General features: G+C 35.7%; 1 protein-coding gene across 4 annotated transcripts in view; it reads left to right on the top strand.

Moving 5' to 3' along the window:
* SLIT2 (slit homolog 2 (Drosophila)) overlaps positions 1 to 27,280 on the top strand; it is a 362,556-nt gene that overhangs the window by 279,873 nt on the left and 55,403 nt on the right. For all 4 annotated transcript variants that reach the window (XM_011994270.1, XM_011994268.1, XM_011994269.1 and 1 more), the window contains 8 exons: positions 1,581 to 1,724; positions 3,591 to 3,757; positions 4,631 to 4,763; positions 8,492 to 8,560; positions 10,962 to 11,033; positions 11,539 to 11,610; positions 13,617 to 13,688; positions 16,459 to 16,622. In XM_011994270.1, the coding sequence (XP_011849660.1) occupies positions 1,581 to 1,724; positions 3,591 to 3,757; positions 4,631 to 4,763; positions 8,492 to 8,560; positions 10,962 to 11,033; positions 11,539 to 11,610; positions 13,617 to 13,688; positions 16,459 to 16,622 (893 nt within the window). The remainder of the gene's footprint in view (positions 1 to 1,580; positions 1,725 to 3,590; positions 3,758 to 4,630; positions 4,764 to 8,491; positions 8,561 to 10,961; positions 11,034 to 11,538; positions 11,611 to 13,616; positions 13,689 to 16,458; positions 16,623 to 27,280) is intronic.

Raw genomic sequence — 27,280 nt, 5'->3', positions numbered from 1 at the left:
GTGTTAGCCAGGATGGTCTCGATCTCCTGACCTCGTGATCCGCCCGTCTCGGCCTCCCAAAGTGCTGGGATTACAGGCTTGAGCCACCGCGCCCGGCCTATTTTATTTTATTTTATTGAGGTGGAGGCTCACTCTGTCACCCAGGCTTGAGTGCTGTGGTAGGGTCTTGGCTCACCGCAAGCTCTGCCTCCTGGGTTCACACCATTCTCCTACCTCAGCCTCCCGAGTAGCTGGGACTACAGGCGCCCGCCACCACACCAGGCTAATGTTTTGGATTTTTAGTAGAAAGGAGGTTTCACTGTGTTAGCCAGGATGGCCTCAATCTCCTGACCTTGTGATCCACCCACCTCTGCCTCCCAAAGTGCTGGGATTATAGGCAGGAGCCACCGCACCTGGCCCTCAAACTTTTCTTCAACTTCCCCCAGGGACATGTGACTCCAGCAAGATTAAGACCCAGTGCTCTTCATCATTTATGGCAAAGGAAAGTGCTGATAGGAATGCTTTTCTGTTGTGCATTTGTTTTCTAAAATAAAACGATGCCTTCATAAGGACAGCATCATCTTTTCTTCTTATCTGTGACTTGGCAGAATGCAAACGTTTACATTTCTTATTTATTATGGGACAATCTAGAATTTTAAAGTGACACTTTGTTTCTTTATTTTTACCTCTCCCATTTACATTCTTCAATTTTTTTAGTAGCCAACTTTTGTTTAGAAAAGTTAAGGAATAATTTAATTTTTCAGGAATTCTGAATATGATTTATGGCAACTATTCATATACTCATAACTATTTTCACATGGGACTTTGAGCTTTTTGTTCAGTTTTTAAGCCAGACAAATAAATAATTAGCAAATAATTGATAATCAAGCCAAAACTTTAGCAGTAACTAGGAAATGACAATAGTGTTAACCCTATTAATACAGTGACTTTAAAAAAAAGTATTTTTTCATGGTAAACCTTTTTAAACTTTATTGTGGATATGGGATCTGTTACTGTTGCCTCTTTTTAAGTTCTCAACTTAAAACAATGAGCTAATTTTCATAAATAAAATTATTCGTGTAGTCTTTGTAGATATTCTATCCATTTTGGCTCCCCCAGCCCATGTTTGGCATTGACTCAGTATGTAAGTCCCTGAGATGCCCTCAGTTCTTCATCTGCAATGGCTATTGATTCTTTTCCACCTCCCTTCTGTTCAACCTCAAATGTAATACTACCCTGAATACACAAATCACAGGGCTCCAAGGACTCAGAGAGCTGTAGGTGAATTAGGACATTATGCAGTCATGCAAACATAATTGTAGCATCAAAGGAAAACATTCTGCCCTCATCGTGGGATTGTAAATCCATGCCTAGACCCACCGTGCCTTTTGTAACTGAGATTAATCATTGACAACTCAAAGCACTTTATTCTTGCAAGATATTCCCAGTATATATTCATAGCAATATCTAATAGCAAGAGAACATTTTTTAAAAGTAGTAATGAATGCTACATATTTGCAAGGATCGTTTTGATCCTCAGATAGGCAAAATTGATTGCCTGACGCTTTGTCTCCATAACAATGTCCCTTTTTTCCCCTCAGGATGTTGAGAAGCAATCGAATAACCTGTGTGGGGAATGACAGTTTCATAGGACTCAGTTCTGTGCGTTTGCTTTCTTTGTATGATAATCAAATTACTACAGTTGCACCAGGGGCATTTGATACTCTCCATTCTTTATCTACTCTGTAAGTATGAAAAATAGCCTTTATGTATTACTTGAGCCATTTATTATATTTGTTAATGTATTTAATGTATTATTAAGCATTTCATTAAAATGTGATCAAGGGTTTAGGACTTAAAAAAGTGCAAACTTGTTCATGTCAAATTTATTTAAATTTTTTAAAAAATATTACCTACTATCTTACATTAAATTTTAACAAAAAATTATAGTATTGTTCAGTGAATTATTTTTCCTAGTGATGTTATCAATGATGTAGCTTAATTCTAAATTTTAGAATTATTATAACTTGATAGTGCTGCATATAAAAGAAATGTTACAAATTTTTGCCAGTGTTCTCACACTGGAGTATTTTCAGTTCAAGTATCATAAAAGGAGAATGGATACGGTTATTGCCAACAAACTTGCTCGAAAGGATCAGCCAGGCACGGTGGCTCATGTCTGCAATTCCAGCACTTTGGGAGGCCAAGGCGGGCAGATTACTTGAGGTCAGGAGTTCGAGACCAGCCTGGCCAACATAGCGAATCCCTGTCTTTACTAAAAATACAAAAAAATTAGCTGGGCGTGGTGACACACGCCTGTAGTCCCAGCTACTTGGGAGGGTGAGGCAGGAGAATTGCTTGAACCGGGGAGGCAGAGGTGGCATTGATCTAGGATCTTGTCACTGCGCTCCAGCCTGTGTGACAGAGCTAGACTCCATCTCAAGGAAAGAAAAAAAACAGAATCATTCGAAATAACAGGAGATATATTAGGATGACCGGATCAAAAATAAAAGCTGTTTACTAGAGGGCGTCTACTATGATATTAGCAAAATATTGAAGAAATAGGTTGAGCTGATCCAAGAGATTATTTTATGTAGACAGCTTAAAAATAAAGAGTATTTGTAGGCCTATAGACGGAATTCAAGAAATTTAAAATAAATAAATAAATAAAATGTAAAAGCAAAAAAAGCCACACACCTCCAAACAATGTATTTCAGGTCTCTCATATGTCAGTATCTAAAAAGCAGCATTTGAAATTATTAATTATATAACTGATAAGATTTCCCAGTAATGGTGGCATGCAAATATACTAATCTAACTTATAAGGAGGGGAATAAAGATAGAGAAAAAAAGTTCATAGCTCAAGTCAGTGAAGAAATAATTTGAGAGAAGCATCCATCCATCAGTAAAGTACTTCATCCTCTTTTTGCACAAAATGTGACATTTTACATCAAGTGACTAATTTGCGCATATTAAAGATGGCATGTTTATAAATAATGAGATTGTCAATAGGTTTATGCTGAAGTGCTGAGATGCCAAAAGTATTGAGATTTGTAGAAGCAAATTCATTTTTATAACTGGCATTTAATCAACTCAGCTGTCAGTTTAGATGGGAAACCTATTCTCTAGAGCAAATAAGAGATGGAAATCTTGAGATGACAAATTAATGAATTAGCTGTTGTCAGGTTAAACTCAATAATATAAGGTAATCAGCCTTCATCTTTATATTAAATTACTGCATTATCAGTGCGAAGTTTGACAGCAAGTCAGATTTCTGACAAGTTTAAATTATTTCTAAATGAAATATCTATCAGGATCCACTGTGTAAGCCCCAAATTCTGCCTTACCTTATTTTTTGCATGAAATCATGTGAAGAATTACCTTATGAAAAAGTGTTGTTACTGTTTAAGTTCCAAGCATAAATATTTTAGCAAAAAAAAAATGCATCTCATATACTGCATGTGATTCTGAGTATGAATGGGGGTCTGGGAATACAAAGAAGAAGGAATCGTTACCGGTGAAAAAAGGGTGGAGGAGGGTAGCTGGGGTTTTGAGAATTAAGAAGATGAAACCCCAAACTAAACCATGCATTGTTTGCCTGTGGCTCTTAGAAACCTCTTGGCCAATCCTTTTAACTGTAACTGCTACCTGGCTTGGTTGGGAGAGTGGCTCAGGAAGAAGAGAATTGTCACGGGAAATCCTCGATGTCAAAAACCGTACTTCCTAAAAGAAATACCCATCCAGGATGTGGCCATTCAGGACTTCACTTGTGATGACGGTAAGAAATCCTTGTCAACTCTTTGGTTGTCAGGCATTCGCATGCCTGTTCGGATACAGCTTTGCACAAATCTGCAACATAGTTCAGCTCGGCAAATAATGCTCGTGTATCTTTTGCTTTGTTGTTTGGGTTTTGTTTTAGTACCGGGACACTTACTTTCTCAGACTTACCTTCCATATTTGAGTCTACTTGATGTGCATTTCTGAATGTTTTAGATTTTCTAGTTTCCAATTTGTGGTTGGTCTTATTTATATAGCTTCATTTTAACTTTTCTTTATTACCCTAGGCATGTTTTTTAGTACCTACACTTTCAAAGGAGAAAAGAAATTATCTTATAAAACAGAAGTTTAATAAACCTGGCAAAAATACTAATTGTCACTTTTCAATGCTCTTTCTATATCATCATGTTTGATTCTCATATAGCCCTATCAGGTACATAGAGCAGGTTCTATTATTGTTGCCAATGAACAGAGAGCTAATTTGAGCTTTATAAATGAGGGACCTAAACTTTTAAGTTAATATATTCTCTTTTATGTCTCTTCATATCTATTTCCTTGCAGTTTCTCTATAATTCACTTTACATTTACGTATTCTAATTAAAAATATAATTTGTACAAATAACTATTTCAATTGTATTGGTAATTGTAATTACAGTTTACAAATTGTAAACCCCTTTCCAGAATTCTTCCCCAGGTGGTCTGAAAACAGTGCTATATAGAGCTTATGGTATCAATTTTTAAATACTGAATGTCCCATATATAAATGATTATACAGCTTAAGACTCTTGTGTTTGTTAATTTAAAGGCATAAAATCCCTTCTAGCACTTTCAAGACCACAAATCTGGGTTTTCCTGTATTTCCTCTGCAATTTAGGAAATGATGACAATAGTTGCTCCCCACTTTCTCGCTGTCCTACTGAATGTACCTGCTTGGATACAGTTGTCCGATGTAGCAACAAGGGTTTGAAGGTCTTGCCGAAAGGTATTCCAAGAGATGTCACAGAGTTGTAAGTAGAGCTTGTCTTTCTTTTCTTTTCTTTTCTTTTTCCTTGATGATAAATGTTTCACACACCCAGAGGAATGGAGACCAAACAGAAATCTTTACAATCTTCTTTGCAAATCGTATTCTAAGGCCAGTTTATTATTATCTTGTAAAACAGTAAACAATGCAAAAGCTACTTTAGAGGCCCTTGGGAATTGTGTGTGTGTGTATGTGTTTATGCTATAAGATTTCTCAGTGCCTTTACTATGCTAAGGTGTACTATGACTCTTCAAGAAACAATGGTAAAATATAAGGTATCTTTCACATTTATTTGTTCCTATACCCCTTTTCTCATGGAGCATCTTATAAGACTAATGGCCCGTGGAATGCACTTTGGGAAATGCTTTGTATTTAATTTATTTACAGTCTAGGATATTCTGTACGGGAAACTTCTTTTTGTACCTCTGTGACCCCTAGGAGGAAGTTTTACCACGTGGGATAAATAATTATCTGGTATATGGAAGAAACTAGCATAATCTCTTCCCTTAAGAAGAGATGCTGCTTTTGGTGGCTTGAATCAAAGTCCTTTAGATCCTAAAGGGTATGGGACCAATTATCCTTGACATTTTCATTACTGATATTTAACCACAAATTACATGGCCAATATATACACATCTCGACCTTCTGCACTGCCCACACTCCCTTGGCTGCCTCATGCTACACTTGCAGAATGGAATTCATTAGAGAATATGCTGCCAGAATAATGATGCTTCCATGCCCCATTCATTTCATTCCTTTGTCTCTAAACCAATGTCATATTCTGGATATGCTTGATCTGAATACAATTGAATCACTTTGCCTCTGTTTATTTTTTATGTATATGGAACCATGGATCAATAATGATTTAAACCCACATGTAATTTATGCGGATGTGTATCAGTTGTTTGTGCAGGTGCACACACGTATTCCAAATGAGCAGGTTTGACAAACTTTTGACAGTGTGCAACATAGGTAATGAGGTTCAAGAACATGTCATTTCAATTTTTAAGGATCTTATTTTCAAATCACGTGCAATTCCTTAAATCCTAAGTTTGATCCTGAATGGAACACTTAGAGGAAAAAGGCACAATCTTAGCGCGTGTGCACAGAACATGCCTCTTAGATTTGAACGGCTGTTAAGTGTTCAGGTCCTCTCTCACTACCAATCACATTGGTTAATCAACTGGAAGGACTGTTTTTTATGTATATGTGTGTAATTGAATATTTAATTCTTAATGGTTTTTTATTTCAGAAGATCACATAAGGATCTTCCGAAACCCTGCTCTGTGGGAAGGCTAGATGCCTATAGAATCTTCTGTGTCCACAGGGCGGGGAACACACCGGGGTCTCTGTCATGGGGTAGAGGAATGGGGGAGGGATAGCATTAGGAGAAATATCTAATGTAAATGACAAGTTAGTGGGTGCAGCACACCAACATGCACATGGATACATATGCAGCAAACCTGCACATTGTGCACATTACTCTACAACTTAAAATATAATAAAATAAATAAAAATAAAAATAAATAAATAAAGCAGGGATAATTAAAAATAAAAAAAAATTTTAAAAAGAATATTCTGTGTCCAAAGCATTAATTTTAGGAGTACACCAGTGAAGAACTTACACTCAGACCACCTTTGATGCTAAATCCTTTCTTCTACTGTTTTAACTGTACTATGTATTGGTCCCTCTACTCTATTCCCATTAAAAATCTTTAAACATTTCTTACTAAGCTCCATTCAACATCCTGCTTGGTTTATGCCCTGTGCTATGTACGTGCTACTTCAACTATTCAAAAAGTTGAATTTTCAATCTATTTTACTACAAATTATTAGAAGGTAGTCTTTTTTTCTAAAGAAAGTTTGTTATAGAGATGAGAAAAATATTAATTCATCTGTTGTGAATTCAAGTTTTTATTATTATTATTATTTTTATTATACTTTAAGTTCTAGGGTACATGTGCATAATGTGCAGGTTTGTTACATATGTATACTTGTGCCATGTTGGTGTGCTGCACCCATCAACTCGTCAGCACCCATCAACTCGTCATTTACATCAGGTATAATTCCCAGTGCAATCCCTCCCCCCTCCCCCTCCCCATGATAGGCCCCGGTGTGTGATGTTCACCTTCCCGAGTCCAAGTGATCTCATTGTTCAGTTCCTACCTATGAGTGAGAACATGCGATGTTTGGTTTTCTGTTCTTGCGATAGTTTGCTGAGAATTACCCCCTAGAGAGCTTATTCTTGTAACTTTACCGAGTCAGCAGAATCCTTCTCAGCAGTAACATATATGCATGTATTAGAAGAATTTCATATGTGTATTACATTAAATAATTAAAGACTTTAGCAAAAATTAGTATTATTGGTGGACTAGTTTGAGCAAATGGTATCCATTATTTTTAATCAGTTCCATATAACTTCCCCCCTTAGATTATTTTACATATAAGCATTCATAGTGCACATTCTGAATCTTTTTGACCTTCCTCTGTTTTCCAGAATAAAGAGAGAGTGCTGAACTATATAGGGTGATGCTTCCCTCTAGTGGTATCAAGAAAAACTTAGGTAGAGGAAAGAAAAAAATGGAGAGGGGTCTAAGAAGAAATACCAAGTCAGAAAATTTAGGTAGACATGATGAGTCATAACATAGACCCAATTATTTATCAAACATTAAATATATTTTCTGATAACTGGTGCCTTTTATATCATTGTTTTTATTTTGAAATATTAGGAATAAATTATTATCTTAGGCAACTTTTCAGCTACTTCTATATCCAGAAAAAATACCAATGTCAACCTGGAATCTTGAAATGGACCACAACATTGGGGTAGGAAGGGCCACATGTTCAATGTCCCAGAAGTGTTTGTGTGCACATCTATAGTCAGATGGCCCCAGTTTCTGAAAGACATTTGTACCCTTCACCATCTATGTTCTAGGAAAAACAGCCTTGGAAGGAGATGAAATTTATTTTCCTTATTGTGACATCATAGATATAACTTCAAGCATTCAATTATCTTTGTGTCCTGCCAGTTAGCCCAAAGCCTATTTTCTGATTATTCTTCTGATTCTAATAAGAAGGGAAAGTTTACTTATATATGGTTATTTGATTGTTGCTGTTACATATATGTATTTATACATTTGATCAATTTATATTCCATAAAATCTCCTAATGTTATCATCATAGCGGATATGTGTTGGTTAAAACTATTTTTAAACTTAAACCTAATATGTTCAAATCCCCAAATATGCCTTTAATGTGTCCATTGTTATTCACTAAGTGTATTGACACATATTAAGGCAGCAATGAGTGGTCTTGGCCACAGCAGCAAGGTTTTGTTAGTAGTTAATGAATTTCGTGGTATTGTGTCCACATAAACACAAGCAAACTGAAGGCTGACTAAAAATTTGGTTAATTGAATGAACCTCCTTGCTTGCACACAGATGGCTAAATGCTTGGCTTGCCTTGTTAGATAAACCACAAAGGCTTGCCTTGTTAGATAAACCACAAAGAACCGGACTCATGGACAACTCTGCTTTTTTTTTTTTTTTTTCCTTTACTTCTCTTAAATAATAATCTATGCTTGGAACACAACATCTTAACACAAAAATTGCCAAGGGGTTCCTTGCCTCAGTTAAGAGTGAAATACTGTTTACTTATTTTATGCAAGGCCACTATTAACTTTGCAAGAAGATAATATTGTTCCCTTGTTTTTAGGTATCTGGATGGAAACCAATTTACACTGGTTCCCAAGGAACTCTCCAACTACAAACATTTAACACTTATGTGAGTAACATATTGCACTTTTCTTTGACTTACTCTATTTCCAGAAAATGGGGATGGCAAGGGACGGAAGATTTAATGAACCTTTCAGATAATATAAATCATTCACAGTTAGTTGCTTCCCTCCTTGCTCATTGCGGTTCTGGACCACTGGCTACATCTTCATTGACTATCAATCAGGCGATGGAGTGTCATAGCAAGATGTCCTCCTGTATTCAAAAAAACACAAATACAACGAAGTCTAAGTAGTCAGAGAATTATGAAAATGTGTAAACCTGCATACTTTTATTGATAGTGAATATGGGTTATTTTATGACAAACTAATGAAGGAAAGATAGAAAACGATGCCTTTATTCTTGACTTTAAGCAAAAGATGGTAAGTGGTAATGACTTTCCCAAAAACGTAAATTTAGTTTATTACATTTGTTTCTTATACAAAGCATTATTAAATACGTTATGGGTTTCTAGTATAAAAATTTATTTTATAAAATCCATACATATTCATGTAGTATTTAGGTAAACTTGACAAAGATACTAACATTTTGAGTATAAATTTCAAAATTTTGATTTTTTAGCTTAAAATGGCATCTCTTTTTCATTAACGTAAACCACTTTTGACCGCCCTGAAGTTGTGAATACAAAAAGATATTTAAATATACAAACATTTGATCTGGTTATATGCGCAATGCTTAAAAATTCATATAATCTTTTACGTATAATACCATAGTTTTAGAGTAGCCTTATTGGTAATTGAGAAAACTTTTCAGAACACAAAAAATCAGGAAAAAGATAGTAGATATTAATTTCGAAAGTACCATATCATTTGTTTAAGTCTATATGATTTTAGAGTAAATATTACTAGCTTAAGAAGCAGATTACTAGTATTCCTAGAATTAGGAGGTTTATTTCTAAGTGAATTCTAAAAACCTAAGTAGCAAAAGATGTTACATGCCCCAATGTAAACTAGGTACATTGAAGCTAGTTAAAATTGCTGCTGATCACATTCCTTGAAAGTATGGGTAAATCAAACACTCTATAGAAAGTAAATAGGACTATTTAAATGACAAATGATTAAATAACGGGAAAAGATATCCTCTAAGATGTCTTGTTCTGCTTCTAGTTATTTATTTGATAGCAGCAAGAGCTGATTACATACATTTTGTTCTGTTAAATAAACCATTAAATTGCTGCAATTTCCAAAGGGTCGCTTTAGCAGAATTGGCTCATTTGTGGGACAGCATGTGATTACTTTCAAGCCAGTTCAAAATGACAAATGAGGATTTGTGGATCCAAAAATGGTTTTACTAGTGACTCATTATACAACTCTAGGCAAGTTACTTCTGCTAATACAGATACTTTTATTTTTAAAATTTAGGAATAGTTCTTCAGCAGCTAAAAATATGAGTATAAAGCTCCTCTCAGATTCTTAACATTTTCACAATTTCATGGGTCCATTTTACTGACATTTTGATATTTTAATAAAGGAATAGATTATCCTCAGCTTTTCTGAGTCTTCCATTTATTCATATATTTTACATTTTGCTTCAGAAAAAAATTAGTGAATACATGTAGTTATATATGGTGAATATATATTAGTATTATATATCTACATATATTTTAATGTATTTTTTACATATATAGTGTATGTGTATATATATGCACTATATATATAATGAGAATAAGATCAAGTTCATGAAATGTAAATTACGACCCATCGTACAAACTATCCATATAAATAGCCATTTAACATTGGTAAAAATTCACCATCTCTCCCATTTACTTAACATTCATTAAACAAATATTTACTGAGGACCTACTATGTGACCATGACTCAGCCAGGAGCAGGAGCACTGACGTTTTTATTGATGGCATTTTGAATGTCATTAATCAGGGGTTCTTTCAGTGATCAAATTTGAGGCTGTGTGTCAGTGAACATATGTATCAATGAGAGTAAAGTATATGTATCTGATAGGACTTTTGAGGATAAGGGTTTATTTCCCACCTGCAAAATGTGTCTATCGCAAGTCACCTCCAAGGAAGCTCTCTGTAAAATATCAAAAGTCTTGTGGAGATGGGGGCAGAGGGATAAGGGACAATAAAGTGTACTCTGAAGCTGCTGCTCTGAAGTGAACCAACCCCTTGCATGCACACTACATTGGCTAAAGCAATGCATATATATATATATACATAAAATCACTCCTAATTTCAAAACGGTGAGGTGTAATCATGAATAACATTGCAGTCTACTACAGTGGGTTACTCACTGTTTCGTTGTTTTCAGATAACAGCTGAATGCTAACAATACTGCTGTGACTATGAATAAGAAGACCCTTCTCCTTCTAAGAATCGCTAATATTTTCATTCCTGTGGTTAACAGTGTACTCCATTTCTTTTTCTCTTTTAGAGATTTAAGTAACAACAGAATAAGCACGCTTTCTAATCAGAGCTTCAGCAACATGACGCAGCTCCTCACCTTGTGAGTGTGAAAGTGTGGTACTCAGTATTCATTAATTCATTGGACAAAGGGCAATCTCTAGATGCTGGACACTGCTATTGAACAAGACAGTCTGTACGCTCAAGGAATGTTTCTATTGGGAGAAATAGACAAAACCACAATACATGAACAAATGTAGATGTTAGAAAAAGTATTGAGTTCTATAAAAAAACAAAACAAAGAGTAATTTATGTTTGTGGGGGGCTTAGGGGAGATCCCTAAGATAGGGAAAATCCACCTTAGGGAAGGGATGGTTGAGGCAACAAAGTTGGGCAGGAGTAGGCAGAGGGAAGCATTCTAGGTTGTATTTAGGAAATAAGTATGTTGTGTTAGGGTGATAACACACAAAAAATAACAATATATTGTGTGTTAACACTGTCAGTTAATAAGCTGCTTTAATAAGCCTTTTCTTAACGGCTTTATTTTTAAAGTATTTGACCATTCTTGGATTTCCGAATAAAACAAATTGACATCTGTATGCTTTCAGAATTCTAAGTTACAACCGTCTGAGATGTATTCCTCCTCGCACCTTCGATGGATTAAAGTCTCTTCGATTACTGTAAGCATCTTAGGTTCAACAAAATATCTCTTTTCTCAGAGTTCTGAGTTTGGGATTGTCTTTTTAAGGATGTAACTGCTTTGTTGATTCTTGGTGCTTGAAGATACATGCATTAGGATTTATTATAAATGAGGAAATAGAAAAATCATGTCGTATTGTATCATTGTCTAACAGCTTTGCTTTGGACAATGTAACTTCATTTTTAGTAATACTGATTGTTGTTATAATCATTTATTTAATTATATGTAACATTAAGATATATGGTTTATATAGTTTCAATTAACTTTGAAAGAAACTTTCAAAATTAATTTGAGAAACTTTCAAAATTCTTTAGAAATTATAGTATATGAAAACATTTTACTATAAAAGTGTACTTTAAAATATGTGAAATAAAACATGATCCTTGATCCTACTCTTCTGCTTCTGAATGGACAGTTTGATGTGCTCTCTGGTCCTTTTTCAGATGCATTTTTTTCTGTTCTCATAGATGTATGCCCTTGGCTATATAACTTTTAAAAGCCACAAATATTAATAGGATCTGTGTTTGTTCTACCATTGTCTATTTTTGTTTAACGTATGCTTCTGAATATTTCTAGTCTATCATCTATATGAATAAAAATACATATATAAGAATAGAATAGATATATATTTATACATATGTGCCTGTAACTCAGCTGTTTAACTGATACAGACTATTCTATTGGTGGGAGGAACCAGAACTGATTCAATCATCCTCATCTTTACTGTAATTTGGTTTAATTTCAAATTTTCATGAGTACTATACAGTACTCTAATGAACATCCTATACATTCATCTTGGTGCAAATATGCTGACATTTCAGCAAGAAATGTAGGGTGTGTGGGAAGGTACTGTCAAGTATATTGGAAGGATTCCAAAAGTAACTGTCATGTTATTCCCCAAACAAGACTCTGTCCATTTAGAAGTTTATTTTTCCACCAACTATTTAATAGAGTACCTTTTTCAAAACACTCTTAAAGACATTGAGTATTATTTATTCTTTTATTTTTGTCCATATGACAGATTGAAAGTTATTCTGCATTCCTGTCTTAATTTGCACTTCCAATTAGTAGAGCATTTGAGTATATTTTATTTGCTTACTGAGCACTGGTGCATTTTATTCTGGTGAGCTTGATCATATCATTTCCCCATTTTCTGTTAGGTACTTTATATTTTCCTTATTAATGTAGATACCTTTATGCATCTACTACTTGACTCTATGCTTGCAGGAGTTTTTTTTAAATAAAAGAATTAACCCTTGTCTAAGTTGCAAATATATATTATTATGCTTCTTATATGGAATATTTTATTGTTTGGATATATTTTATGTTGTCAAAAATTTCTCCCTCTTTTCCTTGATGGTTTCTGGATTTTATATTGAGCCTTTGAAAGCCTTCCTCACTCCACGTTTATAAAAGGGAGATCTTCTATATTTCCTTTTTTTTTTTTTTTTTTTTGAGACGGAGTCTCGCTCTGTCTCCCAGGCTGGAGTGCAGTGGCCCGATCTCGGCTCACTGCAAGCTCCGCCTCCCGGGTTCACGCCATTCTCCTGCCTCAGCCTCCCGAGTAGCTGGGACTACAGGCGCCCGCCACCTCGCCCGGCTAGTTTTTTGTATTTTTAGTAGAGACGGGGTTTCACCGTGTTACCAAGGATGGTCTCGATCTCCTGACCTAGTGATCCGCCCATCTCGGCCTCCCAAAGTGCTGGGATTACAGGCTTGAGCCACTGCGCCCGGCCTATATTTTCTTTTAATACATCTTTATTTTTACATTTAATTCTTAATTCTGGAATTTATTGTGTACACATAATGTGAGGTGGAAGCTGTTTGCTTTCTCAGGTATCCAGTTGTAGTGAAATGGTTTATTTTATAGACCATCTTTTCTGCACTGATTTAAAATGCTTATTATAAACTAAAGTCTCGAAATTTTTCTGGAGTCTATGAGTTCAGAAATGTAGGAAGTTTAATTTTTCTTTTTCTTTCTTTTAGTTCTCTACATGGAAATGACATTTCTGCTGTGCCTGAAGGTGCTTTCAATGATCTTTCTGCATTGTCACATCTGTGAGTACCTGGTTTATGGATATAGGTTTAGGGTCAAACCTTCCTCATGAGTGACCTGGAACATTCCTCTGCCAGTTCTTTGATTGTAACATCATAAGATGTAACTGGTTTCATCTTTAAAGAAAACGTGAAGATTTTCAAACTGGATATGATGCCCTCTATAAGATGGCTTTAATTTTCCCTTCTGGCTCTTATTTTCCATTAGTCAAATTATCTTTGCTTAGCTAAACATGTCTCTTCTACAATAATGGCTCTCCAACTTTACTAGCCTATGCTTTTTCTCTCATTATTTTCTGATTCTAGAATACCAGCTGCCTTTCAATTATCTATCCTAACCCTGCTTTTCTAAGTCACATCCCAAATATCACCTTCTCTGTGAAGCCTATCCTGATTTGCTCAAAGTGGCTTTATTTATTCAGCATCAACTATGGCACCACGCAAAAATAAATGCAACGTGGTTCAAGACTATAGTTTGGAAGTAAGACACAACCAAATGCTTAAATTGGGTGAAATGGCTTTTCCTTTATGTTTTCTCTGATTGCAACTTGTTTGTATCTCCATAGTTTTTGGAAGTACAATACAACCATTTGAAAATATGTAATAAGTGGAGTCCAAAAAACTCATTTGGGTGAAATTCTGTGATTTTATTATTACTAGGTGTAATGTTAAGATCATGGCAAACCTAGAAGGAAGTTCAGTCAGCAGCCTTAGGATCCAAAGCCTCCTTGGCTGATGTTGAGTTGGATGCCTGGTGGCAACTATCTGCTTCAGCCTAAATATCAATGTCAGTTGTGCCCTGGTTCCCTAGAAGAGATTTCCTGCCATATCCTCTCCCGGTTTTGCACTTCTCTCGAAAATCCACAAACTCCAAGAAGATACGAGTTTACGAAATTGAGAAAGGAATAATCATTTTTGACTCCAAAAATATATATATGATGGGAATTTTAAAACTTCCTGCCCAAAAGTCTATGCTTTTACATCTTCTTTGAATTGAATTGGAGATCCAGTAGTCAATCACATTATGTCTGCATTTGCCTTATAGAGTCTGTGCTATCAATTGACGTTTTGTACATCAGGCTATCAGACTGGTGCCTATTAATATTCCTTCCACTAAACTACTAGGTCCAGGAAGGCAGGGCCTTTCCATTCTCGTCTTTGAGCCAAGAACCTACCTCTAAGCCACTCCTTTACAAACTCCATGGCTGCCACGTGCATGAGCTGCAATATGAAGAAAGCTACTAGCTCAGGCAGAGAATGCAGCCTGAATGAGGAGGCAGCCGTTCTTCTAGTGTTATGGTCACACATCAGAAGCGGCTTCATGGGAAAGGTGCTGCTTGAGCTGAGCAGAACTTCCCTTCGTGTTACCAGCCTCCTCCCGCCACAGTGAGAGCAAGTGGAGTCTTTCTTGTCCTGTGCCCTGCTCTGCCTTGCATTTCATTTGTGCCTTGTCTTTTACCCCCTAGATCATAAAGAGCGCTGCTTTTTCACTTTTCCCGCTTCCTCCCCTGTCATAGCAAGGACTTAAATGTTGGCAGAGATGAGATCAAATGACTAAAAAACATTTTGCTCATTTTCAGTTTGGAAGGGTTTGAATCTGACATACATATGCGCATAACATTCACTACATTCTGATTCTTAAATGGGGCATTAAAACTTCCACAATATCAAGTATTATGACTCTACACATATATTTGGGGGGCTACCTAAAAAACATAGCATAACTCTCCTGGCAGTAGACCTAGAGGTCTTATTAGTTAGAGGCTAATTGTAAATCAGAAGTAAGCCGTTTTTAAATGCCATTGTATGCACCTACTGCTTCAATCCAAGCTTTATAAGGTTAAGAGTCCAGGTCTCAGTTTCTTAACCTGTAAAGTGAATTATTAAGTAAATGGACCTTATAAAGTTACTATTTAGGATAAAATGAAGTAATTCTTATAAATGGCTTATCCCAGCTCCTGCATATAGTAATCGTGCAATAAATGTTAGCTATTACCTTAATTACTTTCCTGTCACTACTACTAATGAACAAGCATAAAATGAACGACCTTGAAAAGGGACAGACACCACCCAGTGCAGGTCCAGCTCAGCTCTGGTGAGCTAGCTCTAGACATCTTCAGTATTTTATATTCTTTCTTTGTACTTACCTGTCTTTTGTCTGCATCATTGTTCCCAACCTTTCTTTCTACTTAACTCTTGCTATCCTACGCAGCTTAGACTTTCTTAACCACTAGCCTCTCAGAAAAGTTAATCTGTTGGTTCGCCATCATCTTGTAAATACTTTTCCTACATCACTTCTAATGAAAGTTCTTTGCATCTATGAGTATATCCTAATGTAATGCTAATCTCCTCTGCAGCAGGGTTCTCTGGAGGTAAGAAAAATGCGTTATTTATATTTGGGTCCTCAGAATCTTGCCTTGTGATTTAAGTTATCAGTAAATAATTGGTGAATGAAATGTTAATGCACTCAGGGTGTGCTTACACTCAATATAAACAGGTCTCTGAAAATATTAGGAGATCTTCTAAAGCAAGATGAGTGTTAACACCAGTGACAACTCACTAAATCCCAGTGCATATCGTTCAGGAAAATGGGGAATCCCCAGAGTCTCTATTTTTTGCTAAATTGTTATCCTCAGTAAATCTATGGGGATTTTCTGCTGAGCATCACTTTGAATTCTTTGCCCTTAGGAAATAACAATACTTCCATACTTGTGTGTGTGTGTGTGTATGTGTGTGTATGTGTGTGTGTGCTTTTGTGGTGTTGTTTTTCCAGAGCAATTGGAGCCAACCCTCTTTACTGTGATTGTAACATGCAGTGGTTATCCGACTGGGTGAAGTCGGAATATAAGGAGCCTGGAATTGCTCGTTGTGCTGGTCCTGGAGAAATGGCAGATAAACTTTTACTCACAACTCCCTCCAAAAAATTTACCTGTCAAGGTATGGTTTTTAATCATTTGTATTTCTTTTAAGAATTGCTATATTAAGTAAAAAAGAAAAAAGACAACCAATTGTCACTCCAAAGGTATGGTTGAAAAGCCCAATAAATGATTATTTCTTCAGCCCATGCTTGGCAAGACAGAGCAGTTACCCGAGGTGCCCAAGTAAAGAATTAGGCTTTTCAAATAATTCTCAAAAGTAGTCCATTGGAAATGACCTAGTTTTCTTGAAAATGTATCAAAAATGTAGAGTTCACAATTTCTGGAAATTCCTGTCATAGCCTCTAACAAGTCAAATGTTTTGCTTTTGCCCTGTCTGAACATGTGCCCTGCTCCTAGGGCTGCCAGGGCCCTGTGGCTTCCTCATTCCAGGTAAGGAGAAACAGGCCCTCCCGAGTGTTCAGCCCAAACCTTCTGACTCGCCTCATGTGCTGCAGCCTTCCTGTGTTGATGTTCTTCTTTCTTGCTTGTTTATATCCCTTTCTTTTCCTTTTGTTTGATGTATTCATGAATTCTAAATATTGTCAGAATAACAAATATTATTTTCTTTTTTTATTACAAGAATAATACATGCCCCTAAATAGGAAAATACAAATAATAAGAAACAATTTATTTTCTGCAAGAAGAAATAAAATTAACCATTAATCAGCATACATAGAGATAACCACTACTAAAGTTGTTGTGTGAATATTTCCACTGGTGGTAGTCAACTATATAGATTTAGGTTCCTTATAAATAGTGGGATAAAGTTTACTATTATACTTAGATTGTGGGATTTGGGGGGACTTTTGTTTTGTTTGTTTGTTTTGTTTTTGTTTTCGTTTTTGTTTTTTGAGATGGAGTCTCCCTCTCTAGCCCAGGCTGGAGTGCAGTGGCACAATCTCAGCTCACTGCAACCTCCACCTCCCGGGTCCCAGTTCAAGCAATTCTCCTGCCTCAGCCTCCCAAGTAGCTGGGATTACAGGCAAGTGCCAACATACCCAGCTAATTTTTGTATTTTTAGTAGAGACGGGGTTTTGCCATGTTGGCCAGGCTGGTCTTGAACTCCTGACCTCGTGATCTGCCCCCCTCCCAAAGTCCTGGGATTACAGGTGTGAGCCACCACGCCCAGCCAGATTGTGTATATTTTAAGAGGGTCATTCATGATTATTAGATGGAGGAGAGAAATTCTTGAAAATGTTAAATGTCTAATCAGAAAATGTTGATTAAGCATGTTTTATGTGCAAAACTCAATCCTAGGTGTTATGGAGCATAGAGAACTTTATGGTATGGCCTTGCCTTCCATGACTTGAAAACCTAACTGAAAAGATAAGCTTTCAACATTTGAATATTTATGGAGGAAAAACATACTTAAGTAGGTAATACTGTGCCATGGGTTGCAGTGTGAGCTCTGAAGCCCAGCCTGGTTGGAGCCGAAGCCCAGCCTGGTTGGAGCCAAATTCCAGCTTCACTTTTTGGTACTAGGTAACTGTAGTTTAATTACTTTACTAGTCTGTGCCTTGGTTTACTCATTGTAAGCAAAGGTGGTGATGGTTATAGTCTGAAAGGATTTTGTTAAGATTAGATAATACAGATAAAAGACTGCCTCACACGCAGAAACATTCAATATGTTAGCTGTTGACTGTATTGTTGTAACATTTCAAAACACCAAAAAATGGTGATGTAGGACACTTCATAATTTATTAATAAAAAAGTAATTTTCAAAACCTATACACACCCTCAACGTTTTTAATTTGGCCCCTAATGTATTTCATAGTGGTAAATGTTTGCAAAAGGTAATTTGCAGCACATTGTAAATATTGACATTTTAAAACAAAACTCTTCGGTGATTTTTTAAAATGTATCTGGTGTTATCTAAATACCAAAGCTAATTTTATAAGAGAAAAAAACAAGATCCTTCTTAATATATTGCATTTTTTTTTCTTAAACTGTAGTTTCTCCTTGAATTCCTATTTTCAATACATCAGAAAATCGTATCACTTTTTGCTCCAAAAAAAGTATGTAATTGAAATTTTAAAATTTCCTGCCACCAAAAGTCTGTAAGTTTTTACATCTTCTTTGAATTGAATTATTGCTGTTAATACTAGTGCATCACTGATTGAAACTACATACTTGTTTATCAATATTTTATTTAAAGTTGAAAGTGAAATGTTATTGCAGTGCCTCTCTGGGATTATTTGCATTGATTGCAAGAATTTTTGCAATAATTGTTCTTTTACGATCCTAGCTCTTTATTGGGACAGTGCACCAGGATAAGTTTCTGGTAGGCTGAGAAGTATATCATTCTTTCGTAAAGTGGGAGAGAGATGATTGTCAAAGGGGAGGCAAGGAAGGTAGAACTGGCATAAAACCTTCTCTTCAGCACATTATTAGGTAAATTACATGGGGAAGTTGAGAAACTGCAAACTGATTCTGTTACACCTTTCTGTGCCCAATGATACTCATACTTGATTTTTAATGATGCTAATGCTTATCTGTATTTCTTAAAGTTTATAATTCCCTGGAGCTATTTCTTGAAAAAAAAATTGTAACACAAATCTGAGAAAAGTTGCATATTTGTATTCCACTCTTAGAGCATCACAGTTTACATTAATTTGTGAAATGCCCTCAGAAGTCCAAGATAAGTCCCCTGTCTCTCTCTCTCACCTTGGGAATCCCAATTCCCTGAGACCCAACAACATTGAAATTAGACCACTCATAACACTACAGTGGTCTCTAGGTGTTCAAGTGAAAGAAAGTCTCACATCTCTCAGTTTAAATCAAAAGCTAGAAATTAGCAACAACAACAACAAAAAGTGTAGCAAGGAAGGCCATGTTGAAAGCCGAGATAGACCCAAAGCTAAGCCTCTTGGGCCAAACAGTTAGCCAAGTTGTGAATACAAAGCAAAAGTTCTTGAAGGAAATTGGAAGTGTTACTCCGGCAAACAGACCAATGATAAGAAAATGAAACAGCCTTATTGCTGATATGGAGAAAGTGTTAGTGATCCAAATAGAAGATCAAACCAGCCACAGCATTCCCTTAAACAAAACCCTAATCTAGAGCAAGGCTCCTGCTCTTTTTGTTTTTATGAAGGCTCAGAGAGGTGAGGAAGCTGCAGAAGAAAAGCTCGAAGGTAGCAGAGGTTGATTCGTGAGGTTTAAGGAAACAAGCCTTCTCTGTAACATGAAAGTGCAAGGTGAAGCTCCAATACTGATGTAGAAGCTACAGCAAGTTACCCAGAAGATGTAAGATAATTGATGAAGGTGGTGACACTATTAAACAACAGATTTTCCATGTACATGAAACAGACTTTATTGGAAGCAGATGTCATCTAGGTCTTTCATAGCTAAAGAGGAGAAATCAGTGCCTGGCTTCAAAGTTTCAGAGGACAGGCTAAGTCTCTTGTTAGGGGCTAAGAAGTTGAAGCCAATGCTCATTTACCATTCTGAAAATCCTAGAACCCTTGATAATTATGGTAAATCTACTCTGCTTATGCTCTCCAAATGGAACAGCAGAGCCTGGATGACTGCACATCTGTTTACAGCATGGTTTCCTAAGCCTATTCCTGAGACCTATTGCTCAGAATGATTTCTTTCAACATACTACTGCTTCTTCACGATGCACCTAGTCACCCAAGAGCTCTGATGGAAATACACAAGGAGAATGATGTTTATGTGCCTACTGATGCAATATCCATTCTGCAGCCCATGGATAAAGGAATAGTTTTGATTTTCAAGTCTTATTATTTCAGAAATACATTTTGTAAGGTTACAGCAGCTGTACATAGTGGTTCTTCTGATGGATTTGGGCATATTACATTGAAATCCTTCTGGAAAAGATTCACTATTCTAGATGCCATTAAGAACATTTGTGATTCATGAGAGGAGGGCAAAATATCAATATTAACAGGAGTTTGGAAGAAGTTGATTCCAATCTGCATAGATGACTTTGAAGAGTTGAAAACTTCAATAGACTAGGTAACTACAGATGTGGTAGAAATAGCAAGAGATTAGAATTAGAAGTGGAGCCTGAAGATGTGACTGAATTGCTGCAATCTCATGACAAAACTTCCACAAAAAAGGAGATGCTTCTTACGGATGAGCAAAGTGGTTTGTTGAGATGAAGTCCACTCCTAGTGAAGAAGCTGTAAACATTGCTGAAATAACCACAAAGGATTTAGAATATTCTGTAAACTTAATTGATAACACAGTGGCAGAGTTTGAGAGGATTTACTCCAATTTTGAAAAAATGTTCTACTGTGGATAAAAGGCTATCAAACAGCATCACATAGTACAGAGAAATATTTTGGTGAAAGGAAGAGTCAATCGAGGCAGCAAAATTCATTGTTGTCTTGTTTTAAGGAATTGCTACAGCCACCCCAACCTTCAGTAACCATACCCTGATCAGTCTTACCAGTCACTAACTCCAAGGCAAGAACCTTGGCTAGCAAAAATATTACAACTAACTGAAGTTTCGAATGATCATTCACATTTTTTAGCAGTAAAATATTTTATAATTAAGATATTGCATTTTAAGACACACTTAATACTTATACTTAATAACAGTATAGTTAAAAATAACTTTTATATGCACTGGCAAACCAAAAACTTTGTTTAACTGTCTTTATTGTAATATTCACTTCATTGAAGTAGTCTGGAACGAAACCCACAATATCTCCAAGGTCTGCCTGTACATACATTCATGCGTGCATACATCTTTGTGTAACTCAGTATTTATTACCTGACTAACTTGAGCTTTTTTTTTTCATTTATTGACTCTAGAATCTCATGTACTTAATGTAGCATTAATGGAAATGTGTTTGAGGGAAAATTAGCTCTTTTCAGCACTGCCCAATACAACTTTGTATACTAATGGAAATGTTCCAAATCTGTGCTATTCAATATGGTAGCCACTGGTTACATAAGATTATAGAGCACTTACAATATGGCTAATGCAATTGAGAAAAATAATCATTATTTTATTTTATTTATATTTAAACTGAAATATACATGCATGTCTGGTGGCTACCATAGTGGATGGTGTAGTTGCTACAAGAACTCAGAGGAATCATTTGCGTAAAAGAAGGAGGGCTGTGAAGATTTAATGACATAGGTGGACAGGCAGACAAGTGTGAGGATAATGCCACAGGTGGGCATAACTATGGGGGCAGAGCTTGCACTGTAGGAAACTTCTGGACCTGTTCCAGGGCCAGCAAAAACAGTTGAGCTGAAACTTGTTAATCGTCAGATGATATAAAGCCTAAATTTATCATTTCAACTGTGGAAGTTCAGTGTAATATTCACTAAACTATAAGATCAATAGATTGCATGTATTTCAAGGTATACCTTAAATAGCAAACAGCATGGGTGTAAGCCAGTTGGCAAGCAGTGTAGACATTCAAGGCTCAATCAATATAATCGCAGTTGCCTTTAGAAGACTTTAGAGTTTACTCAGTTTTTCTGTAACTGAATTTTAGAGTGATAGGCACTGAAACTTACAGTGACCTTTGCCAGCATTTTTTTCAGCATTTGTCAAACTATTTTGAAGTTTCATTGTCCTATTAATGAAGACTGCTAGTTCAAGGTTTATGACAATGTAGACTGGATCGTTGCCAATACTACTACCATTACAAATAATAATAACAATAATAGCTAAGTTATATTGAGTAGTTTACCTAATTCTGAATACTTTACATAGATTTTTATCTCTTTTAATCTTTCCACCATTCTTATAGTGAAAACTATCATTTCCCCATTTGAGATATGTATTTTAGAGTCACTAAGCAATTTTTAAAAATCACTCAGCTGCTGATTGGAGTCAGAATTTGAACCTTGACTCTGATTCCAAAGCTTACTGCTAAAGTTTATTTTATAGTTTTCAATAAAAGTATTTTCAAAATAAATTTTCAGTGTAAATAAGATTGCCACCCTATTATTGAAACATACTTAGAAAATGAAAATTCTGAACTACCCTCAAAAGCTTTACTAGAAATATTTACTTACAAAAATAGATTGGTAGAAAGCCAAGTATTTTAACCTATTAATTAAAATAATTCATTCAAGGAAATCCACTGAGTACTATACTATTAAGCATATATGCTTTATGAGTTTTAAAGCAACAATATAATGTTTCTTTAAATGTTTTATAATTGAGGTTTACATATTTTAACTTAACCTTCCCTCTCGTTATGCCAGTCTAATGTATTTTTATTTTATTCATGAACATTATGTAAGTACAAACTCTCAATATTAAGGTTTGTCAATGTATAATTTCAAAATATAGCAGGAAGATGAATTTTTTAATTGAATACATGGTTACATAGCTATATTTAAATACAATTTAAATGATTTTTTTCTACTAGAGGATGCCATGCCATGCTGTTATTTTGAGTCATTAATTATTTTAATAAAGAAAAAAGTGTTTTCTTTATATAAACTCTCATCATTTTGACGCATAACAGAAATAAATGAACAGGAAGAAACTGATTATCAGATCATATTTAATTAATACCCAGATAGAGCATTCCTGAGTGGGAAGCAGATGGCCATGATTTGTCTTTATAACCCAAATGTCCTGTCCTCATCTTTTAAATATAAGATGACATCAGAGTGATTAAGCAGTCTGCAATAAGACAGCTTTTGTCCTCTCCAGATAGTCATTGAGAAAGTCAGTGTGGAAAGTGGAACATTGTTAATTTCTAATATTCCCTTTATTTCTCTTGGTTCAGGAAGTTTTAGCTATGGAGCAACTAAATTATTATTTTTTTATTTGAAAGACATTTATTAAATACTTACATGTGCTGAAGAGTGAACAATCACATGGAGATGACTTACATGTGCTGAAGAGTGAACGGGCTAATGGAGATGAATGATATATTTCTTCATTCATTAAACAAATATTATTCAAGTTCGTACAATGTACACCGCACTATGTCTGGGTGGTAAGAATACAACAATAAACAATTCAGAGTAAAACCTCTGTTCTCATGGAGCTGATATTCTACTGATAGATACTTTTAAATAGGTAATTCTAAAAAACGGTATAGAAGTCTGGTGATAGAAATATGTATAAGATGCTAATAATATATCCATACCAAATGACTATGGAATTGTAACTGATACTGTCAGGTCCAAGAGGCCAACAGGAAATTCTTCTTGTGAACCAAATGGAATATAACACAGAGTGGGGAGGAGGCCCAAATGGGCAGGGATCTGGTAGCCATGAGCTCAAAAGAAAGGCCAGGATGTGGTGCTGAAGTACCTCATTACTTCATTTGTAAAGGCCAACTGAAATGTCAAAGAAACCTGAAACCTTGACAGAACCCACAATAATGAACATTTAGCATGCCATGGTTGATCTCTTCCTCTAATTTTATATGTTAGGAATGCTCTAGATTCTGGAATTCCTGTGAAAAACATCACAACTCTCAGCAATAACATTGTAATATTGTTTTTCTTAGCAAGATCAACATTTTCCATTTTGGAGGAGTTTTTGTAGGCTTGAGTGAGAGCTTTTGTTCTGTTTCTCAAAATTATTGATATTGCCCGTAGTCATTTAATTAAGTATGAAGGTGATTAAATAATTCAGGCCTAACTACAGCAATGAAAAATTCACAAGTCAGATCAGTTTTGAAGCATTATTTAGAACTTGGTCAAATCTTTTTTATATTTTCAGATTTAGTATTACTTGTACATAGTGATTATCTTGGAAATTACCTTAGATTTTGGAGGTTTTGATTTGCTTATTGGCTAAAGAGAGCATTCAGGTTTGGATATGGTAATCTGCTAAAAGTACCATTTAAAAAGGGGGGGGGCTCTTTTATTATAGTTTTTAAAACTTAAAACACTGGGAAAAACTGAACAGACATTTGTTTTTAATAGCTAAAGAGAACTAGCAATTAATGCTCTGTTCTTACGTGTTTTACATCCATATTCTCTCTGATGCAAAGATTTTATAAAATAATTATTGCCCTTTCTATTTAATTTTGACTCAGGAAGTTCATTTAGTGGCCCAAAGTCACATGTAAGTGTTGCAAATGGCCAAGCCTGCTAATCCAAAAGGTGTAGTAATTTAGCCTTTGTGTTTTTAGTTAACTATTTTGCAATGCAAATTTACAGGATTTTAACCTCTATCATCTGGAGATCATCTCCACCCCTCCACTGAAACTAGAACACCAGTGCCTTCTATCTTGCCAATTTCAGTGGCTTCTTTTTAGTTATCTTTATTTGCTCTCTTTACATCTTCGACACTGGTGGCCACTTCTCCTTCCTCTAAAATCTCTTAGCTTCCTCATTCCTTTTATTTTTCCACCCACTTTTTCATGTAGACATGTTCTATCTTTAGCCCTATTAAGTTCTCAGTAGATTTCAATCGATACCTTTAAATTTCTAGCCATGGCTTTTCTTAAGAACTTCACATTCGTATTTCCATTCACTTAGTGGATTCTTCTCCCATGATGGCTTGCAGAAACTTAAAACACATATACTAAGACATGCATTCTCATTCCCCACATCCACTCTGTAATTGATACCTGTATGTCACTACTGCTAAACTGTAAGTTTTTTCAGAAATTCAGGTATTTCACTTGTCTTTGGTCTCTTAAAACCTGGCCTAGTGCCTGGCACAGTGTAGATGCTCAGTAAATATTTGATAAATTAATGATGGAATGTTGGCAACAAATATGCATTTGGTATTATTAATAATACTTGAGAAATGCCATAATGTAATTGCAAGTGGAGCGTAAAAGCATTGGTTTTAAATAAAAACCTTCTTTTAGTTAAATTATACCCGACAAATATCCCCAGTATGTTTCCCTGAGTTGCCTTTGATGTACCTCTGACTTGATACAAGGGCAGTACTAGAGGATTTTTGTTATTTGACCCATGTTTCTAAGGGATTCCAGAATGAAGGCAGATTCTAGAATACAGCTAGAAGTTTTTGTCTGGAGTTTTTGGTAATAAATCAAAATGAGATGCAGAACTCACTGGGTAGCAATAGTGGTGTCAGGTGCATAACTAGTGATTTGAGTCAAGTAAGCAAGTCTGCCTACAAGCTTTAATGGATTTGAGGTCCGACAGTTCTTCCATTAAAGATTAAAGTAACTGACAGAGACAGATTGTTAACCAAACTTTCTTCTCATTTTCCCTTTGAATTATTAAGCTAACCACACCTCCACCCATGTAGCTAATACTATAGTGCTCTCTTAATCACGACCAAATCTTAAATCAATCCAGTTTGCTTAGACTGTTCTCCTTCATTTCAGTGACATTAGTAAAGATCTTTATCCCTGAAGCTACATTTCCTTTCCCCTCTGTGGCACACATCTCATGAAGGCTAATTTGTTAACAATATGTTAACGTTTCTTGGAACCAGTTAGCTTTAGAAAGGAGAAAAGCTTAAAGATCGCAGTTCTTTACCAAGCAGCCATGAAAGAACATAGAGAACCTCTTCCGTTTCTTAAAGTTGTACTGTTATTTCTGGTGCTTGGCCACACCTGCTTTGCAAATCACAGTTGCATGCCTTAACAGCATAAAGTCATTAACTCTCAGTGTTGTACCTGGTGCCCACTTCTATTTCCCATGGGTTTCATAATAGTCCCTGTAGTTTCCCCAAATTTGAGCAGCTCGTAGCACATATAGAAGGTTCTCAGGGAGCCTGTGATGAACAGGTAAACAGCAAGATCTCATTTGCCTTTGTCTTTGTTGAAATTTGGACAAACAAGAAAATGACTGCCTTTCTCCTTTTAAATAAAACACTTTTTGTTCCTCCTACCTACTCCAACTCTCTAGAAGTCTAAGAAAGAGTGTCAGTACTTGCCGTAATGTTGTCCTTGATCTCAGTAGATTCCCTGCTTGACACAGATTCTGTGCCCAAGATTGCTACGTATTATGGACATCTTCGTTTCACCTAGGACTAATCACATATGCAAAATTCTGCCAAGTGTTGATTTGCTCGTGGAGAGCTGTACTTAACTCTTCCCCCATTTTATGATGACTTTATTTGGCATCTCTCTTTAGCTCTGATATCATCTCCTTATTGTATAAACAGATTAAAGTTGTCATTCTCCTTGAACAAGAAGATTGCAGGAGAGGAGCTCTGAGAAAGTGTAGTGGATAGAAAATGAATCACAAGTTGGATGCAAATAGAAGACAGAAGATGGACTTAGAAGAGCAAAATATAGACAGGAAGATGAATGGGAGGAGAGCCAGATGCAAGGAATATCATTTCAAGAGATTAGACTATAGAAACAAGCTGATTTAGATAAACCAGGTAGATGTAAAAATCACATTCCGAAAAGGATTTTTGATTAAGGAGAATTACAAGCTACATAAAATAGGAAAAGAAATTATATCATTTTTAGACCCTTAGAGATATCAGAGGATGCTGCTATGTGGAATTTGTTTGACTTACAAACATCTTTTACTCAAACTCAAGTACTAGAAATAAGAAGTGATCGTTGAATAACTGGGTTTAAAAAGATATGAAAAACGAGAAGCAAATAGAATGATAGCTAACTTTACCATTGGTAAAGTTGATAGTCATGAACTTTACCAACCTGAAGAAATTAGAACTCAATTATTTTGCTCTGTTCCCAAACCCTGTGCCACAATCAGTTCAGCAAGTTTAAGAAAGTGTTAAAAGAGTCCTGGGTGTATGAGAATGCTTGTTATCTTGTTTTT

This window comes from Mandrillus leucophaeus, unplaced genomic scaffold, assembly GCF_000951045.1.
Source record: "Mandrillus leucophaeus isolate KB7577 unplaced genomic scaffold, Mleu.le_1.0 Scaffold449, whole genome shotgun sequence".
NCBI lineage: Eukaryota > Metazoa > Chordata > Mammalia > Primates > Cercopithecidae > Mandrillus > Mandrillus leucophaeus.
Note: the sequence above shows the minus strand (reverse complement) of the source record. Positions and strands in the feature narration are given on the sequence as shown.